This window comes from Coenobita brevimanus, chromosome 20, assembly GCF_032717465.1.
Source record: "Coenobita brevimanus isolate Jiangsu-jjx chromosome 20, ASM3271746v2, whole genome shotgun sequence".
Lineage (NCBI taxonomy): Eukaryota > Metazoa > Arthropoda > Malacostraca > Decapoda > Coenobitidae > Coenobita > Coenobita brevimanus.
The window spans coordinates 7,179,085-7,195,000 of NC_136973.1; the positions used below are offsets into that span (position 1 = coordinate 7,179,085).

Below are 15,916 nucleotides of genomic sequence, written 5' to 3' on the forward strand. Positions count from 1 at the left end.
CATTTTGAGTGTTTTAGGCACAATATGACCATGTACATGCGTGTAACATGTCCCACTATATGCAGTATAAAGTAGTATATATGGTTTTCTTTGATTTTTAGTGTATCTGTGTAGGTAATGGTGGCAAAATGAGCAAGGTAGCTGTCCCACACAGAGTTGGCTGAATATTCTGAAGCTGAAGTATTTCAAGAGGACTGTTGACATCACATCAGAACCCCTGGGTAACACAGAAACCCTTGATTGTTATTGTGAGTGATGGGAAAGTGACCTAGTATAGCAGTGACCCCATAATGGGGTGGTTTTAGGGGTCAATGGTGGCCGGAATAATGGGTAATTGGGTATTGTTATTTACAGGTGTGTAGTCATGGGCCCCGAACGAACAAGATACCTGTTAGACGAAGAGCTGGCAGGGTAACTGAAGTCGAAGGAGTTCAACAGGACTGTTGACACCACACTGGAACCCCAGAATGACACATAAACCCCTATGTTAGTGAGTGTGGGTGATGTGACACTGATTGAGTGTACCAGTGACCCTAATGGTGGTGTGACGGCCGTCATTACACCACACAAGGACCCACAACAGGAGCCTGAGACACTGACTGAGTGCTTTGAGGATAGCGATGTACCTGTTTCCATTTATGCCAGGCACCCAGTTTTCTGTGGAACCCAGGGTTGGCAGGCTGACTGTGTGAAATTTAGGTATTATATCTATAGGCTGAGGAAGTTTTCTGGGGGGAGGCGGTGGCTGAATCAGTAGAGAGGTGGCCTGCAGTCCTGATGGACCCAGGTTCGAATCCTGGCTGGAGCAGGGAACAGTTTGTGGATTTGAATTTCACTAAAGCAGACTTTACAGATCTACCAGAAGACCCACCAATATGTTGTAAAAAATACCCCCGCTAATACCTGTACACCAGTCCTGTATGAGACAGCCCTAGCATGTAATCAATACGGTGTTAGCACCGAAGTGGTGACATGTGGAGGTGTAGGAGGACTACTGGGCCCCAAGGAGGACTACTGGGACTTGGGGATAGGTCCTGAAGCCTCTGACCAGAGTCGGAGACGTTAAAAAAAAAAAAAAAAAAAAAAAAAATGCATCTCAGGAGGAGAATATGTCACTACTACTTTTTTCCTTCATTATTTTTTTCAAGTAACTTATAAATGTATTTCTTTTAGCTCAGTTTTATTAATTCTTAGTCATCTGGTCTCCACAGGAGTTATATTTGTATTTCAGCTCCATTAGTTTTGCATAAAACATCTTTGTATATTTTTTTAAATATTTTCCTTCAGTGTATCCAACTGGCACAGGTCTTCCTATACTTAGGTCAGATGGGATGTCTTCCTATCTAGGGTTAAGGAATTGTTGAACATAGAGAATGAAAGTAATGCGAGTACAAGTGGCTGGGGAATGGCTGGGAGAAGAAGAGAAGTGAGAAGACAGGAAGAAATCAGTAGGATGGAAGTTGTGGAAGCAATGCAGAAAGTCAAAATGGGGAAAGCCCCAGGAATTGATGGAGTGTGTGGTGAAATGCTGAAGCATGGGGGAGAGATAGTAGTAGGATGGATGTGGAAGATGTGCAGATTGGCCTGGGAGGAAAGCAGAGTCCTGGAGGATTGGAAGTCAGGTATAATTATTCCCTTCTACAAATGGAAAGGGGAAAAAGAAGTGAGTGGTAATCATAGGGACATCTGTCTTCTTAGCGTAATATGAAAAGTATATGGAAGGATACTTCTTGACAGAGTTAGGGAAATAACAGAGGAATTAGTTGGAGAAGAACAGGGAGGCTTTAGGAAGGGAAGATGTGTAGGGCAGATATTCATTCTTAGATCCTTAGTGGATAAGTTTCTAGAGAAAGGAAAGAAGTTGTATGCGGCCTTCATGGATTTGGAGAAAGCATATGATAGGGTGGATAGACATGGATTGTGGAAAGTATTAAGAATATATGGAGTAGATGGGAAGTTGTTGAATGCCGTGAAGAGTATGTACGAGGGTGCTAAGGCTGCAGTGTGTGTGGATAATGAACTGAGTGCGTTTTTCTATTTGACGGTTGGCTTGAAACAGGGATGTGTCATGTCTCCATGGTTGTTCAATCTGTATATGGATTGGGTTAAAAAAGAGATGTACAAGGTAGGGTAGTGGATGTTGGGGTGGCCATAATGAGAGAGGGCAGTGTTTGGAAACTCCCTGTACTGTTGTTTGCAGATGATACTGTGTTGTTACGTGAGGACGAAGGGGAGCTGCAAGGCTTGGTGGATGAGTTTGGGAGTGTGTGTAAGAAACGGAATCTAAAGGTGAATGTAGGGAAGAGTAAAGTTATGGTCTTCGAGAGAGGTGAAGTCAGTGAATGTACAGTGAGGTTGGATGGTGAGGAAATGGAAAATGTGAGTACCGTACGTTTAAGTACTTGGGGTGTGTGATGAGTAAGGATGGAAGTTTGGAGGGAGAAGTGCTTGAAAGGGTACAACAAGGGAGAAAGGTTGCTGGTTCCTTGAAGGCAGTGATAAGAAACAGGGAAGTGAGCATGGAATTGAAAAAGTTATTACATGACAGTACTATGATACCAACTCTAATGTATGGAAGTAAAGCTTGGACGTTGTTGGAGGGACAGAAGTCAAGAGTGAGAGTTGTGGAAATGAGTTATTTGAGAGAAGCATGTGGAGTTATTTGGAGAGACAGACTGACAAATGAGGATGTGAGTGTTGTGGTGTGGATGTGGATGTGATAGGAAGCATTAGGAGAAACACACTGGGGTCGTTTGGCCATGTGGAGAGGATGGAGAATGAGAGACTGAGACTGACAAGGATGGTGTATGTGAGTGAGGTGGAGGGGAAGAGAGGGAGGGGAAGGCCAAGGATGAGATGGAGTGGAGAGGTATATGAGAGGGGGGTGTGAATTGGGAGCAGGGCAGTGAAATGACGGGAGACAGGGTGACGTGGAGGCGATTTGTTTGTGGCCACCCGTATGGGATTGAGGAGTCTGACAATAGATAGATAGATAGATAGATAGATAGCTATTTTAGTTACTGGAATACCACTGATATAATCTATCCCTGAATGCACCAATAGCAGGGGCAGTGACTACCTTCTCAGGAAGGGAATTCCAGGCATTAACTACACATACACTAAAAGAATTTGCTCTGATTAGAGTTCTCCGGAATAAATTCTTATGTATCGTAAAAAGTCCGATAAAGCCAGAAACAGTCCCGACTGCTTGACCACTTCAGCTATGTTCACCACATTAAGGTAAATAAAAGACATGTTTATCAGTGTATAGTACAGTATTATACATATTTTACCATTTGATTATTGTAGTGAATGTATAATACAGCACCTTACTGCAATGGTAGTGAAAACAGTTTAAAAACTGTTGGTACAATCCAGACTGATGTCTAACATATTGGAAAAAGTCTGGTTTAGCAGGGGAAAGTCTGGATGTTGCCTTTATTGGAATTGCTTGGGCCCCAATTAGTCCATTACAGCGTTAAAGTGAGGTTTTATAGTGTGTACTTGGTGTGTGTGTGTGTGTGTGTGTATATATTTATTTATATATATATTATATTCACCTGGTTGGCTACCCTACAACAATTAACAGTATGGCTCGGTAGGAATCTGCTTTTCAAGAAGTAGGGCAGCCCATACCTGCTGGCACGCCAGCCCCGTTTCCTATATACATCATCATCAGAACAGACTATTGATTAGAGGCTGAGTTTTGTGCCATATGCACGGTAGTTGCACTACTTGAAGGACTTCGAATTAAGAGTCGTAGTTATTCAATATAGCTGAACAGGATGTGACCTAGTTGTGAGTGGAGGGACTTTTTAAATGATGCAACTGAGTCAGCGCTAACAGCATCATCTGAAAGAGAGTTCCAGAGGTCTATACATCTGATGCTGAAAAACCTGCGTCTACGCTCGGCTGAAGTGCGGGGCTTGGCCACCTTGAATCTATGGCCCCTGGTGTGAGTTAATGAAGGAAGAGAAAAAAGCTCAGGCGGTGCAATTGGGGACTGGCGATGGAAGATTTTCCAGCATTTAATGAGGCCAGCTCTGATCAGTCTCCCTTTTACAGAATACAGGCCCAGGTTTTTCAGACAGTCATCATAACTGAGTTCGGACAGGCCATTGATTTGCTTAGTCCATCTGCGCTGTACAGACTCCAGAAGCCTCTGATCTCCGTGGTAGCCTGTGTTCCATACAGTGGAGCCAAACTCCATGATGGGTCTGATGTGGGATTTGAATAAAGTCAACATAAAATCTCGGTCTCGACAGAGGGTGGACTTAAGTAAATTATTTGACAGGCCTGCTGCCTTTTTTACAGTATTTCTTATGTGTGAATGAAATTTCAGTGAACCGTTGACCAAGATACCCAAGACTTTGTGTGTAGTTTCTACGGAGAGGCTGGTGTTGTTCATGTGATAGTACTGAAGTGCGCCAATAGAATTCCAGTCTACTGGGCCTCTCTGACATCGCAGAACAGTACACTTGTCAAGATTGAAACGTAAACCCCAGGATTCAGCGACATTGTAGACCATATCAATGTCCTTCTGGCATGTACTTATATCTGCAGCTAATGTGGAACAAGTGTTTTGGAGCAAATTGATCTTCATGTCGTCAGCAAAGAATTTACATTTGGAGCGTATGTATGAGGGTAGAAAGTTTATATATACCAGAAAGAGCAAGGGGCCTAGAACAGATCCCTGGGGAACACCACTGAGAACATTCCTTGAGGAACTGGCACAGCCGGACACAGACACTTGCATGGTGCGGCCGGACAGGAAGTCAGAGATCCAAGTTAGCAAGGAACCACTGACCCCAAGTAGCCTCAGCTTGTCAGTGAGTATCGAATGGTTGACGATGTCAAAGGCTTTGCTAAAGTCAAACAAGACAACATTCACAACATACCCAGCATCCACCCACGCCGTAACATCATTATACACGAGTAACAGTTGGTCATCTACAGTTCTACCCTGTCTGAATCCATACTGCTCATTTGACAGCACTCCATTAGTGTCAAGGAAGTTGTATAATGCCTCTGTAATAAATCTTTCCAGGGTTTTGCAGCAGACAGAGGTTAGGCTAATAGGCCTATAGTTAAGAGGTATGTGTCGAGAGCCTTTCTTGAATATAGGAATGATAATGGATTTTTTCCAATCATGTGGCAATTTACCAATGGTGACAGACTTTTGAAATATCAAAAACAAGGGTAAGGCTAAGGCTGGGCAATATTTCAGAAGACTGGGGTGGAGGCCATCAGGCCCCATACTGGTGTTCGGGTCCAGTGCTGCGAGCCTATTTCTCACTTCTTGCAAGGATAGGGTCACTGTGTCGAGGATACCCTCAAAAGTTTGGTGAGAGAAGGGAGCGTAAGGAGCATGAGTTGAGTAAACTGTACAAAAATGTGTAGCCAAAGTTTCTGCCATCTGAGTACAGTCTGATGTTAACACACCATTGTCCAATCTTATGGGGCCTAACGAGGGTGCACCTACTTTCTTATTTCTGATGTACTGGTGAAATTGTTTTGAGGAGACCTGTAGTTTTCTAATCAGTGACATTTCGTGACTGATTTGTATGTGTGTAAAGTAGTTACGAAAGCTGTCGTTGAGAGAGTCGTAGTGTGATAGCGCTCGGGAAGCCTCAGGAGATAGTCTTCCATAAACATTCCTGGAGTGTTTGTATGTTTCCCAGGCTTTCCTGCGATGGTTTTTTAAGGCCTTGGGAGGTGATCTGGGAGGTGAGGAAGGTGTGCTAGGCATATTCGGCACATACTGGTCAATTAGTGGGCTAAGGATGGACTGCAATCTGTCATACATGGCATCAATTGACAGGCTTTGGAATTCAAAATGCCAGTCTATTTCACACCAACATATATATATATATATATATATATATACTGTATATATATATATATATATACATTGTTACGTGTGGCAGATATACATTGCTTATATTCATATGTAATATTCAGAATCTTTAATATTCATTCGTTAGTACCATGCTTAGGATTCTGTGAATTGAGTTTATAAACATCAGATTGTAGGAAACAGTCTGGCCCAGCTGTGTGTCAATAGTTTAAGAGCTGTTTCGAACCACCTTCCTGTATTTGCTCACGGTTTCAACCTTGAGTTTCTGTTCTGCCCTCCAGCTTCATTGAGTTGCGTTTCTTGCTTCTCCGAGTTACCCTTCTTGCTTTCCTGAGTTAATATAAGCCGGGCTGGGACTTCCTGAGTTAGTTAACGGCTTGGGCTAGACCGGTGTGTTGGACTGCTCTGTTCTGGGGATATTATTATAATATAGTAGTTTATCTGCCACACGTAAGTTAGTTTATTGTCAGCACATGATAGATTTTAATAGGTTCTTTTGATATTGCTATTATTTATAAGAATTATTGATTTAGAATCACTGTTATTGCCCTAGCTAATGTCATATTATATTAGTGTTAAGTCTTTATTTTTATGCCAGGTCCGTATTGCAAGTCCCCAGAGGTTTTATAACCCAAGGGCCAGTTTTATGTTCTGGCTTATCTTTATTATTAACATTCGGAACTTTAGGATAACTTCTGCAAGAGCTAGTTTGGCAATCCCGTTTGAACCTGTTTGTTTTTGTTCTTGTAGCTTTAAGTTAGTGTTTAAGTAAATTAATTTAAGTATTTTTAATTGCCTATTTCATTCCTCCTTTTGGTCATTGGTATGTTTTACACTTTATCACCATTTTCCCCCATTTAAGCTTACGACTTGGTGTGGCTAACCGCCACTTGGTATTCTAAAATTTCCGTTGTGCACTTTACAGGCTATCAGATAGTCCTTTAGCCCCTCCATGTCGTAACAAAGTGGCGACCTCGCCAGGATTGTCAATACTAGGTTTTGTAGGGTTTAAGAAAGATTGTGTAAGCTGTCATAGTCCCTGAGAGCTGTATATTTACTTGTTGGTGTACCGAGCTTAAGCAGTCATGGAAACGGTTGCCCATGCACGTGTAAATTTGCCACCTGTGGTTGAGGGTGTTGTAGAGTCAGAGCCTGAATCCCCTAATCCTAGATCAGAAGATCAGGGTTCCCCTGTCTCTAATAGATTTTTGCAGGATATCAGGTTGGTGCAGGCTAAATGGGAACACGAGGTTCAGATGGAGCAAATGAAGCTAAAGGTAGAGCAGGCAAAGATAGAGCATGCTAGAGAACAAGCAATGATAGAGCAGGCAAAGATGGAGCGAGCTAGAGAGCAAGCAAAGTTGGAACAGGCAATGTTAGAGCAACAGGCAAAGATAGAACAGACGAAGTTAGAGCAGCAGGCAAAGATAGAACAGATGAAGTTAGAACAAATGAAACTTGAGCATGAATATCGTATGAGATCCTCCAAAGGCCCGATAAATTTTTCCCATTCCTTCTCTGGTTTCAGTACTACTGATGCCACTAAATTGGTACCTCCTTTTGACGAGACCCTTGTTTTGGAGTTCTTCTCACGTTATGAAAAAATTGCTGCTGGAAATAAGTGGCCTAAAGACCGATGGCCTACCCTAGTTCATACTGTGCTTAAAGGCAAGGCCCTCAGAGTGTTTGACAGCTTAAGTTTTCAAGAATGCTCAGATTATGAAGTTTTGAAGAGCTCAGTTTTATGTGCTTATGAATTAAGACCTGAGGCATACCGTCAGCGGTTTAGGAATGCTAAGAAACGCCCCCAGGAGTCTTACTTAGAGTTTGCTAGGCATGTGACTGACACTTTCCAAATGTGGATTAGAAGTGAAAACGTGGCAGATTGCAATAACCCAAGCTGTACTAGGTTAAGGGATATTGTAATCCTTGAGAATTTCATGGATAAATTAGACAGTGAATTAAGTCTTCATTTATCAGACAAGCAAATTAATACAGTGTCTGAAGCAGCTGTCATTATTGATGATTATGTCTTGCATAAATATGGGAATAAACCTAAGGAATTCTCTAGGAATTTCTCCTCTAAGAAGTATACCCCACAGCAGAGTAACCAACACTCGGGTAAGCCAGACCTAGCTGTTAATTCCAAACCTAATCCCTCTTCTGTGCCCTCTAATATCTCCTCTGGTTCTTTCAGGCGCCCTTATCACTTTTGTACTTATTGCAAGCGTCCAGGTCACAGTCTTGAAAAGTGTTTCAAGAAGAATGTCCCGTCTAAACCCGTCAACCTTGTTCGAGGTGGACCAGTGGTGACTCCAGTTTGCCCTTCAGGCCAAAAGGTGGCTGGAGAGTCTTCTGTTTCTTCCCCCTCTCAGCCTGTTGTTTCAGTGATTGGGGATATGGAGCCCACTGTCGAGTTGCAGGCGGGAGGTGGTATGCCCTCACCCGTTCCTGATGCCACTTCAATTTCTGGAGACATTGTCCAGGCGGCAGTTGGCAGTTCTGCCCCTGCTTCTTCTTTCGCTCCATATTTGTTTTCTGGCATGGTATTGTTGAACGGAGCAGAATTTCCTGTGAAGATTCTGCGTGACACTGGAGCTTCACTTTCATTGTGGGTAAGCCCTGAAACTAAAGTCCCAACTAAAGAGTTTGTGATGATTCAAGGAGTTACTGGCGCGAAGGTAATCCCTGTGGTCACTGGTGACTTGAAATGTAACCTGTTTGAGGGACAAGCACGCCTTGGACTAGTTGACTCTCTTCCTCTTGAAGGTGTTGACCTGCTACTGGAAAATGACTTGGCAGGTGAGAACAAGTGTATTGCCCCTGTACTGTCTGAGATACCTGTGCCTGATGATCCCCCACAGGTTAATAAAGATGATGTAGATGTATTTCCAGCATGCGCTGTGACCAGATCTATGGCACGGACAGAGCAGAGCAGAGACATGTCACTTAGTGAAGGGGAGTCTGGTGATCCTTCGGCCATAGTGGAAACTAGCCCAGAGACGGCGCCCAAAGACACCAATGAGAAAGACTCCGACGATTCCTATTCCTTGGAAGATACATTCATGAATTTACCAGATGATGCTTCTCCTGTTCCTGTCGAGGAGGTGAGTGTTGAGAGATTGAAGGAGATGCAGGCAGGTGATCCAGAGATCCAGAAGCTGAGGTTAGTTGCAGTGGAGGATTGCGATGTTGAAAAAGGCGGTTGCTTTTATGTGAAGGATGGAGTATTGTGGAGGCGATGGCATCCCCCGTATGTTGATGTTGATGATGGAATGTGGGATTGTCATCAGATTGTTGTGCCCAGTGCTTGTAGGAAGGAGCTATTGGAGTTGGCTCACCGTACTCCATTTTCAGGCCATATGGGTGTTAGGAAGACACTAGAGCGGCTGCGTGCAGAGTTCTACTGGCCGCATATGGCAGCGGATGTGGCCCAGTTTGTGCGATGCTGCCATACTTGCCAAATGGTGGGGAAACCTAATCAACCCATAGCTAAGTCGCCTCTCATTCCCATTCCTGCCTTTGACCCTCCATTTACTCGTATTACAGTGCTCGTCAGAAGTATTCAGCGTTGTCCGCCAGGCGCGCAATACTTATGGCCCAAAAGAATCACCCCATTCTGGGGGGTAAGAATTGAGCCACAAGTTTGAGCTCCGAGCATGACGTCACGGTAGCCTGGGGCCTTCCGACGCGCTGGTTGGTTCCTGCCTCAGTCGCCCACGGGCTGCCTGAGAGAGAGGAACTCCGCCGAGTGTCCCTCTGAAATTGCGCCATTTTTTACCGAGTGTCCCGCAGTTTTCTGGCCTTCACAACTTTGTTATGGCACCTACCCGTGAACTATCGAGTGAAATCATATCCCAGATCATTGCTCTAAAGGAGGCAGGCCACCAGACAAAGGAAATTAGTGAATTGGTTGGTGTGGCACGATCGACAGTGCGTCGCTGGTGTGCGCGGTTTCGGGAGGAAAACAGTGGTGCAGTTCCCACAAAGAAACCGCGGTCTGGTAGGCCTAGGAAAACTTCCCCAAGGTCTGTTAATGTTTTAAAACGTGCAGTGGAGTTTAATCCTCGTGTGAGTGCAAGGAAAATTAAGGAGAGCAACCCAGAAGTGTTTGGTGAGGTGTCAGTGAGAACAGTGTCTCGTAGGGTGCATGAGCTTGGTTACACAAGTCACAGGCCTGTGAAAAAGCCTCTTCTCACCAAGAGCCAGAGAATTCGTAGGCTTTCCTTTGCTAATAAATATCTAACCTGGGGTGAGGAGCAATGGTTGTCAGTGTTGTGGTCTGATGAGGCAACGTTTAGTGTTACCTGTAACAGAGGAGCACGTGTGTATCGACGCAAAGGTAGTGACCCACTTGACCCACGGTATGTAGAAAGCACAGTTAAACATCCTGATTCACTCATGGTATGGGGTTGTTTCTCAGGGAAGGGTTTGGGGAAGCTTGTTGTACTTCCCAAGAACATCAGAGTGAATCAGGATGTTTACCTGGAGCTTCTGTGTGATCATTTACCAGACTCCTTCGAGCTAACAGGTGCACGAGTGTTTCAGCAGGACGGTGCACCTGCTCACAAGGCCAAATCAGTCACCAATTGGCTTCGTGACTGCGAGGTATCATTCATGACAGACTGGCCAGGAAATAGCCCAGACCTCAACCCCATTGAAAACCTCTGGTACCTCGTAAAGAAGAGTCTCCAAGGGAAAGACGTGAGCTCTCTGCCTAAGTTGGAAGCCGCCATTCGTGACTCCTGGGACAAAATACCCCTCCAGCACCTCAGGAGCCTCGCCCTTTCACTTCCAAGACGTCTCAGGTCCGTGAAGAAACGTAAAGGCTACCCTACGAAGCACTAAAGGTAAATAAAATGCATTATTTATATGTTTTTTCAATGTTGAAAGGTTTGTTTCTCAGGAGGGACGCAGGGCGCTCTATACTTCTGACGAGCACTGTATAGTTGATATGGTGGGACCCCTGCCTCCTACATCCTCTGGTAATAAGTACCTACTAACTATAATTGATTCTTCCACTAGATACCCTGAGGCTATCCCTGTTCGTTCCCCGAAGGCTAGAACAGTTGTTCGGGCATTGCTTGATTACTTCACTAAGTTTGGGTTGCCGAGGGAGATTCAGTCTGACAGAGGGTCTAATTTTCTTTCAAATGCCTTCCAGCAGTCCATGGCCCAACTTGGTATTGTGCATGTGAAGAGCAGTGCATACCATCCTGAGAGCCAGGGTGCCCTAGAGAGATACCACCAGACCCTTAAGACGATGCTTCAGAAGTATTGCATGGAACACTCAAAGGACTGGGATAGAGGAGTGCCATTCCTCCTGTTTGCCACCCGTGAGGTTCCTCAAGAGAGTTTGGGTTTCTCCCCAAATGAACAAGTATTGGCCCACAAGGTAAGAGGCCCATTGTCCATCATTCAAGAGGCTTGGTCTACTGATTCCACCATGAGCCATAATGTACTTGAGTTTGTTAGTGACTTCAAGAACAGGATCTCTAAATGCTTACAAGTGGCTAGAGAGAACTTGAAACAGGCCCAAACCAGTATGAAGAGGTGGTATGATAAGAAAGCTAGTTTGCGAGAATTTAATGTTAGTGATGAAGTGTTAGTGCTATTACCTCTTCAAGGACAGCCTCTTGCTGCTAAGTTTTGTGGCCCTTATCCAGTGGTGTGTAAAGTGGGTAGTACTGATTACTTAGTGCAGACACCAGACAGACGTAAGAAACATCAACTTTGCCATGTTAACATGCTGAAGCCTTATTACCGTACTCCAGATGCCCCTGTACCTGTGCATCTAGTCTCACTTGAACAGATTGAGGAGGTTCCCGGCGGTTTGATAACCCAGGAACAAAATGAGGAGGACTTTGACTTCGATACTGCAAGTGCCTGGCAAAGCAATGCCGAGGCCGGCTTTTCCCTTGCTGAAAAGGTTTCACATTTGCCACACGATCAGTCACAACAATTATTAACACTTCTTTCTTCATTTAAGGATGTATTTGGTAGCTCCCCTGGACGGACTACCTGGATTGAGCATGATGTTGACGTGGGTGACACACTCCCCGTTAAGCTGCCACCTTATCGTGTCTGCCCCAAGCGCTTAGGAGTCCTCCGCCAGGAGCTGAAGTACATGCTGGACAATGATCTTGTCTCCCTGTGTGTAAGCCCGTGGAGCTCCCCTATGACGCTGCAGCCCAAGCCTGACGGGACAGCGAGATTTTGCATCGACTACCGCAGAATCAATGCCCTGACTAGGACTGATACCTATCCCCTGCCTCGACTGGAAGATTGTGTTGACTGCATTGGTTCATCCCACTACATTACTAAGCTGGATCTTAAGAAGGGTTTCTGGCAAGTTCCCTTGACGGAGCGAGCAAAAGAAGTTTCGTGTTTTGTGGCAGATGGTCAAACTTATTGTTGTAATGTGATGCCTTATGGGATGAAAAATGCCCCCGCTACTTTTCAGAGACTTATGAACAGAGTTGTTACTGGTCTTCCAAACTGTGTGGTGTACCTGGATGATGTAGTAGTGTTCAGTGATACTTGGGAAGATCACCTAAAACAATTAAAAATGTTACTTTCAAGGCTCTCGGAAGCTCGCCTTGTAGCTAACTTAAAGAAATGTGAATTTGTTCAGGCTCAAGTTCAGTACCTTGGCTACATGGTTGGTCACGGTCGTGTTTGTCCCCCTTCTTCAAAGGTGGAGGCAATTAAGAACTTTGCAGCACCGAAAACCAGCCGTGAGCTTTGAAGGTTCTTGGGCACTGTTGGATATTACCGACGGTTTATTAAGAACTTTTCAAGTGTTGTGGCCCCTCTGACAGATTTGTTAAAGAAAGAGAAGAAATTCTGTTGGACTGATGATTGTAAAAGTGCTTTTAATTCTGTAAAGGGAATTTTATGTTGTCAACCTGTGATGCTTGCTCCTAATTTTTCAAGGCCTTTCAAACTGGCCGTTGATGCCAGCAATGTAGGAGCAGGAGCTGTACTTATACAGGACGATGATCTGGGCATAGAACATCCTGTCTGTTATTTCAGTAAAAAGTTCTCTAAGGCTCAATGCAATTATTCAGTTGTTGAAAAGGAACTACTTGCCCTGATCCTTGCCCTGCAGAATTTTTCTATTTATATTCCTGCTTTTGGGCCGGCAGTCACTGTTTACACCGATCATCACCCCTTAAAGTTTCTAAACCAGTTAAAAGGTAAAAATCAGAGGCTAACACGCTGGAGCCTCTTTCTGCAAGAGTATAACTTGAACACAGAGCATATCAAGGGGGTTGATAACGTGATTGCCGATTGCCTGTCGCGCTCTTGAGAATGAATTTTCCATCAGGAAAATTCTTTCTTAGGTGTGGGCGTGTTACGTGTGGCAGATATACATTGCTTATATTCATATGTAATATTCAGAATCTTTAATATTCATTCGTTAGTACCATGCTTAGGATTCTGTGAAGAGAGTTTATAAATATCAGATCGTAGGAAACAGTCTGGCCCAGCTGTGTCAATAGTTTAAGAGCTGTTTCGAACCACCTTCCTGTATTTGCTCACGGTTTCAACCTTGAGTTTCTGTTCTGCCTCCAGCTTCATTGAGTTGCGTTTCTTGCTTCTCCGAGTTACCCTTCTTGCTTTCCTGAGTTAATATAAGCCGGGCTGGGACTTCCTGAGTTAGTTAATGGCTTGGGCTAGACCGGTGTGTTGGACTGCTCTGTTCTGGGGATATTATTATAATATAGTAGTTTATCTGCCACATGTAAGTTAGTTTATTGTCAGCACATGATAGATTTAATAGGTTCTTTTGATATTGCTATTATTTATAAGAATTATTGATTTAGAATCACTGTTATTGCCCTAGCTAATGTCATATTATATTAGTGTTAAGTCTTTATTTTTATGCCAGGTCCGTATTGCAAGTCCCCAGAGGTTTTATAACCCAAGGGCTAGTTTATGTTCTGGCTTATCTTTATTATTAACATTCGGAACTTTAGGATAACTTCTGCAAGAGCTAGTTTGGCAATCCCGTTTGAACCTGTTTGTTTTTGTTCTTGTAGCTTTAAGTCAGTGTTTAAGTAAATTAATTTAAGTATTTTTAATTGCCTATTTCATTCCTCCTTTTCGTCATTGGTATGTTTTACACTTTATCACTAAATTCCCCCTTTTAAGCTTACGACTTGGTGAGGCTAACCGCCACTTGGTATTCTAAAATTTCCATTGTGCACTTTACAGGCTATCAGATAGTCCTTTAGCCCCACCATGTCGTAACAATATATATATATATATATATATATATATATATATATATATATATATATCTATCTATCTATCTATCTATCTATCTATTGCCAGACGCCTCAATCCCGTTTGGGGTGGCCACAAACAAATCGCCTCCAAGTCGCCCTGTCCCCCGCCATTTCACTCCCCTGCTCCCAACTCTCACCCCCCTCTCTCATATACCTCTCCACCCCATCCCTCCATCTCATCCTCGGCCTCTCCCTCCCTCTTCCCCCCTCCACCTCACTCACATACACTCTCTTCGTCAGTCTTTCACCCTCCATCCTCTCCACATGGCCAAACCACCTCAGTGTGTTCCTCATAACGCTTCCTATCACATCCACATCCACACCACAACGCTCCTTTATATCCTCATTCGTCAGCCTGTCTCTCCATGTGATTCCACAGGCTCCTCTTAAATAACTCATTTCCACTGCTCTCACTCTTGACTTGTGTCCTTCCAACAATGTCCAAGCTTCACTTCCGTACGTTAGAGTTGGTATCAAAATACTGTCATGTAGTAACTTTTTCACTTCCATGCTCATTTCCCTGTTTCTTATCACTGCTTTCAAGGAACCAGCAACCTTTCTTCCCTGCTGTACCCTTTCAAGCACTTCACCCTCCAAACCTCCATCCTTACTCATCACACTACCCAAGTACTTAAACGTACTGACATTTTCCAATTCCTCACCATCCAACCTCACTGTACATTCACTAACTTCACCTCTCTCAAAGACCATTACTTTACTCTTCCCTACATTCACCTTTAGGTTCCGTTTCTTACACACTCTCTCAAACTCATCCACCAAACCTTGCAGCTCCCCTTCGTCTTCACTCAACAACACAGTATCATCTGCAAACAACAGTACAGGGAGTTTCCAAACACTATCCTCTCTCACCAGGGCCACTCCAACATCCACTACCCTACCTTGTACCTCTTTTATTACCCCATCCATGTACAAATTGAACAACCATGGAGACATGACACATCCCTGTTTCAAACCAACTCTCAAAGAGAAAAATTCACTTAGTTCACCATCCACACGCACTGCAGCCTTCGCACCATCATACATACTCTTCACAGCATTCAACAACTTCCCATCTACTCCATATATTCTTAACACTTTCCACAATCCTTGTCTATCCACCCTGTCATATGCTTTCTCCAAATCCATGAAAGCCACATACAACTTCTTTCCCTTCTCTAGAAACTTTTCCACTAAAGATCTAAGAATGAATATCTGATCTACACAACCTCTTCCCTTCCTAAAGCCTCCCTGTTCTTCTCCAACTAATTTCTCTGTTCTTTCTCTAACTCTGTCTATAAGTATCCTACCATACACTTTTCCTATTATACTAAGAAGACAAATGCCCCTATGATTACCACACACTTCTTTTTCCCCCTTTCCTTTGTACAAGGGAATCATTATACCTGACTTCCAATCCTCCGGGACTCTACCTTCCTCCCAGGCCAATCTGCACATCTTCCATATCCATTCTACTACTATCTCTCCCCCATGCTTCAGCATTTCGCCACACACTCCATCAATTCCTGGGGCTTTCCCCGATTTAACATTCTTCATTGCTTCCACAACTTCTATCCTACTGATTTCTTCCTGTCTTCTCACCTCCCTCCTTCTCCCAGCCACTTATACTCGCATTACTTCCATCCTCTACGTTCAACAATTCCTTAAAGTGTTCTCTCCATCTGCTCACTTTTTCTCCCTTCTCCACTAGTAATCTACCATTTTTATCTTTCACTCCCCTGCTAACTTCACTTCCCCCCTGTCTTAC

At 43.9% G+C, this 15,916-nt stretch overlaps 2 protein-coding genes across 2 annotated transcripts in view; one reads left to right on the forward strand and one right to left on the reverse strand.

Annotated features, from left to right (window-relative positions):
• The window catches only part of LOC145391896 (regulator of chromosome condensation-like), a 97,127-nt gene that overhangs the window by 79,342 nt on the left and 1,869 nt on the right, over nt 1-15,916 (reverse strand). The window lies entirely within an intron of this gene.
• LOC145391849 (uncharacterized) lies at nt 6,943-12,605 on the forward strand. The gene is made up of 2 exons (XM_080266336.1): nt 6,943-9,293; nt 10,883-12,605. The coding sequence occupies exons 1-2, from the start codon at nt 6,943-6,945 to the stop codon at nt 12,603-12,605; spliced, it is 4,074 nt and encodes a 1,357-aa protein (XP_080122462.1).

Coding starts and splice junctions, on each gene's coding strand:
- LOC145391849 (XM_080266336.1), top strand. CDS start 6,943: ATGGAAACGGTTGCCCATGCACGTGTAAATTTGCCACCTGTGGTTGAG. Junction 9,294..10,882: donor ATGGCAGCGGATGTGGCCCA/GTTTGTGCGATG, acceptor TTCTTCCACTAG/ATACCCTGAGGCTATCCCTG.